The sequence below is a fragment of the Acyrthosiphon pisum genome, chromosome A1 (assembly GCF_005508785.2).
Source record: "Acyrthosiphon pisum isolate AL4f chromosome A1, pea_aphid_22Mar2018_4r6ur, whole genome shotgun sequence".
NCBI classification, from domain to species: domain Eukaryota; kingdom Metazoa; phylum Arthropoda; class Insecta; order Hemiptera; family Aphididae; genus Acyrthosiphon; species Acyrthosiphon pisum.
The window spans coordinates 129203170-129208534 of NC_042494.1; the positions used below are offsets into that span (position 1 = coordinate 129203170).

The following is a 5365-nucleotide window of genomic DNA, read 5'->3' on the forward strand; positions in this document are numbered from 1 at the left end:
TTTAATGGCTGCAATAGATGAAAATTTTAAATATGAAAATGTATCACAATAGGTACTTATAATGTAGTATAGATATTATAACCATAATAACTAGTTTAGTCATCTAAATTAAAGGATATACCTACCACACATGTGGTATGTTGATCGTTTCAAAACCACTATTAAGAGGTCGCTGAACAGCCATTTGTTGTCTTCGTCTTACAAGTGCGTAACGTAGCAAATTTACGCTCCGGTTCGACTAGGTTACGATCACGTTTAGCTCCGTTAGTTTAAAAATTAGAGTGAATCGACCTATTATGAAACTTGATGGTAAGTATATTATCTGTGTTTGTTATTGGGTTTTTTACGATAACTCCATTTTTTAGTAAGTTATGCGTACATAATATAGCGAAAATTAAAGAAGCTCATAACTCATTTAAAAACTAAATTTTCGTAAAAAACACACACATAAACACATATATAACGTTCATGCCATCAAGTTTCATACTAGGCAGGCCGAACCACTGTAATTTTCAACTAACTGAGATAAACGTGATCTGCTGAGCGTAAATTTACTATGTTATGCACTTCTAAGACGGAGACAACAAATATCTGTGTAGCGTCCTCTTTATTTGGATTAAAATCAGATTATAATTGTATAGGATCCAGAACCAGCTGATCCGTGGACAGGTATTTTGAATGCTACAACTGAGCCACAAGTGTGTATTCAGAAGAATTTATTATATTACAAAGAAGCCGATAATGTCGTCGGAATAGAGGATTGTCTATATCTAAATGTGTATACGCCAAAGGTACCTAATCGTGCAGAGTAGTTCAACAATCGTGATTCGTTAAAACAAAATAAATGTTCACCGTTTATACGTAAAAATGTTCAATTATTATAATCTTGTTTTATATATTATTATAATATTTTTAGATTCCGAAAAATGGAGAAAAAAAATTGCTCCCTGTTATGTTTTGGATAGCTGTAGGTGGTTATTTTGCAGATGGTGGAGGTTTGAGTTTGTACGGTCCTCAATATTTGTTAGACAAGGATATCGTTCTCGTTACCATAAATTACAGACTTGGAGCTCTCGGTATATTGTATTCATTTATTTAAGTTTATATGTCGCATCCGCTTAGTGAAATCTTTTTTTTCTCATGAAGTGGAATTGCATCTCTTTTATGTGTTATCTAAGACCTAACCTGGATCATATCATACATACGATATAAACATATAAGTACACACTACACACATATAGAATGTAAGATACGGATACATTATATGTATGGAACTAATATTGACTACCTACCTACTACATTAATTGTGTGTAGTTATTAGATTGATTTTAGTCACCTAATATGTATAATAGGTACCTACCTGGTACATAGATAATAATAATAATAAACTAACAAATTTATTTTAATCGATTTGGAAATCTATTTTTTATAATATGTCACATATGGACTAATAATATTAGTTAGGTAGGATGACTCATTTTAAATTACTTAGTCTGAAGTGAATATGTGATAGTACGCCTATCTCAGATAAATATTGTGTAATAAAGTCTTAAATATAATTTAATAATACGACTTTACTATATTTATGTAGTTTTACTTAATATTTTCAGGCTTTTTAAGTACGGAAAACGAAGTTTTACCAGGTAATTATGGTATGAAAGATCAAGTCTTAGCATTGAAATGGGTAAAAAATAATATTGACAAATTTGGCGGGGACCCAAAAAAAGTAACATTATTTGGTCGGAGCGCTGGTGTTGGATTACATATTTTGTCACCTATGAGCAAAGGTACCTTCAACACATTGTATTAGTATAACGTTTAATTATGTGAATAAATGTTTAAGTATTTCAATGTAATTTAATTTTAAGGATTGTTTCATAAAGCAATTATGGCTAGTGGAACGCCATTAAACCTATGGGGTGTATCTCCACCTGGCTGGGCTAGACGAAGAGCTTCAGCCATATCAACGTTTTCTGGATGTCCAGTGGAGCCAAAAAAAATGGTTCAGTGTTTAAAACAAGTGCCTGCGAACGTATTAGTGGATTTATACAACAGTATTTTTGTAAATATCATATTATATTTGTATAATTAAACAATATTGAAAATGGTAAATAATATAAGAAGTATAGGTAGGTACCTACCTTTTCACTTTCGATAGCTAAGAAATTAAAGTTTTCAATTAAATATCTAAATACATTATTTTTTAGTGGTTTTATGATGTAAATATGTAAATATGTAATAGACTGATATACACTGATTCATAGTGTAGATATAGGCAGTGGCGTGCTGAACGGGGTTGTATGATACCTAGGCGTCGAGGTGGATTTTTTTTTTTTTTGGGGGGGGGGGGGTGGGGTGGTTGGATACATTAAGATTTATGGTAACCAATAACATAAACCAACAATTTAAATATTTACAGTCACATAATAATTATAATTTATATGCAGTACTGTACATTATATTAAAGGGATAAAGAGTGGGTAGGTACTGAAGTATATTCTGGGCATCATGGTTTATAAATGTTCAGCACACCGCTGGTAATTAATTGATTTTATACATTTATACCAGTGCTCGAAATATATTGAACGTCTACAAATTATTTTAATTATAAAATTCGTTATAGGAATGGAGAAATTATCCGGTAATCAATTTAATACCTGTGGTTGAAAACTGTGTTGGTAAAAAAGAATCATTTTTGTGTAAATATCCTCTGCTTGACTTTAAACAAGAATCCAAAGTTCCAGTATTAATAGGAATGAACTCTGGAGAGGGTGGTATTTTTGCTTCTCGTGAGTAATCATATATTTGTATTTATAATAGTGTTGGTAAATGGTAATAAATAACAATATTAGAAATACAAACGATAAAGCTTTAAATCCTTATTTAACGTAAAAATAAATTACTTTTTTAAGTTAAGTCATTTAATATTAATTAATTGTTATTAGATTAATACTTCAAATACAGAAATCTTTAGTATACGGTAGTTAGAAGTCTTGGGCCATTTTATATTCGTTTAAAATATGGCATTAGTTATTATTTTTTTAGTACTCATTAAAAACAACCACAATTTGCTCACAGAAATAAACAAAATTAAATTATATGTTTTTTTTTTTAGGAATGTATAACGAGACTGATCTTGTGTATACAGAGTTCTTAGATGATTTTGATCATTATATATCATCATTGTTTCAGTATAGATATACGACAAAGTATTCAGATATTTCAGTAATTGGGGACAAGATATTTGAACGATACTTTCCTGATGGTACCTTTGAAGATCCTTTGAATGCTGTTAAAGTAAGTACCTATTGAATATTGTGTGAAATAATACATTTTTTTTAAATCGTTTAAATTAATGTTACCTATATAAAATATTAAAATATGAATATTAGAATTATTTACATAATTTAACGTATGCTGTTTGCGGTATACCTATTCAGTTAATATAATAATATTGGACATTACAGTCATATTATAGTTGCTTGTGTTCCAAATAAAAAGTTATAAAATTCATTAAATTAAAATTTTATTTTTTATTTTATTAGATGTTTTCAGGTGGACTGATTTTACATGGGGTTTTTAAAATGGCAATTGAGCTGTCGTCATCAGTTTATTATTACATTTACGATCATTTGAATTACATATCTTATAATTCATTTTATGGACCATATCCATTTCCAAAAAAATTAGGTGTAACTCACGCCGATGATACGACAAGTCTATTCTTAAGAGCAGGATTGGGAGACTTACAAGGAGAGGACCTACGTGTTTCAATTCTGATGGTTAATATATGGACAAACTTCGCTGCTAAAGAGTACGTTATCGTTATTATTCCAGCAGTATCAACATATTATAAAATATGCATCGTTCAATTAATTTAATTAATTATTTATTTTAGCATTCTCACTATTGACGGCACCGATAATGGAGAAAAATGGCCAACATTTGATACTAATAAATATGAATTTGTTTTGATAAATTCAAGTCGCCCTATAAAATGTGAGAGACCGTACGTAGAAGAATACGAATTTTGGAATGGTTTGCCACTATTGTCTGGATTAAATTAGTTTAAGTAAAAAAATTATCTTTAATTTGTAAGAGTATAAAAAACAAATAGATCTTAGACAAATGTATTTTCTACATCAGCCTGATATACCTACGGTAAATAAAAAAAATCATAATTTTACATAAATTTTATAGTTATTTATATACTATATATTATTGACTAATCATAGTTTTAGTGAATTACTGTAGTATATACTGCTCATTACATAAATTATTACTATTTGTTACAATTTTAAAGTGGTTCTGTTTTTGGATTTTAAGATTTAAACCATGAAATAAAAATAGATAATCAGTCAAGTAAGTCCGGGCTTCAAGCTTTCAAACCGTTTTTTATAATATAACAACTTGTAACGAAAAAATATTAAAACAATTAAACGAAAAAGTTATGAAAAATTTCTTATACCAAACATAATATCTCCATTACATAATTTAAGATTGATAATAAATATTAAACGTACAATGTACAAAAATATATTACACATAACGTTTATGTTTTTTACGCTATATAATACAATATACGCCTATATGACATAATTTATCATCATTCCAATGAAAATATTATTAATAATATTATAATTATTGTGTTCATTATTTTTATGAGCCTTATAGTTGTGAACAATTTAAAGGTGGCTAACTATGTTACCTAACAATAGCTTATATAATTTCCAAAATATTGTATCGTTGTGTTTTTTATATATTTATATATTATATATTTTTTAATATTGTATCACTTTATTTCTGCAATTCAAATAATTCTTATAAGTTATGATTAAACATAAACAGGTTCGATTTTACAATTTTATTTTGGTTTTAGGAGTCAAGACTCCCCCCGCCCAAAAAAAAACATCGAGATTAGGTCCTTGGTGTTTATTTAATAAATAATATAATTTGCATAAATTGCGTTTTGAATTTTTTTCGCAGTAAAATGTTATACTATATTATATACATTAACTATTAAATATATCATCATTTGTCCATAAAATCATAATTTCCATTAAACTTTTAAGAATGTCAATAGCGATTATAATAACTGATTGACGATACAACTGATACGAGTATTGTTAGCGGGTAAATATAAAAATAATAATAAATTGGTGGAAATGTCGTATTGTTCGACAGAAAGATAGGAACGATTTTAATATATATTTTTATTTATATATATTTATTTTATTTTAATATTTTAATATAATATATTTTATATTTATTCATTTGTTATAAAAATCACGAATTGAAACCGAGTTAAAATCGTATTTTGTATATTTATTCCACGTACCTAAATCATCAAAATATATCACTAGGT

The 5365-nt window shown here is 27.9% G+C and overlaps 1 protein-coding gene across 1 annotated transcript; it reads left to right on the forward strand.

Annotated features, from left to right (window-relative positions):
* Positions 1-645: 645 nt before the first annotated feature.
* On the forward strand, positions 646-4186 carry LOC100164908 (esterase FE4). The gene is made up of 8 exons (XM_016802500.1): positions 646-791; positions 917-1076; positions 1611-1787; positions 1869-2062; positions 2624-2789; positions 3116-3297; positions 3546-3814; positions 3899-4186. The coding sequence occupies exons 2-8, from the start codon at positions 953-955 to the stop codon at positions 4065-4067; spliced, it is 1281 nt and encodes a 426-aa protein (XP_016657989.1). The 5' UTR covers positions 646-791; positions 917-952; the 3' UTR covers positions 4068-4186.
* The last annotated feature ends 1179 nt before the right edge of the window (positions 4187-5365 follow it).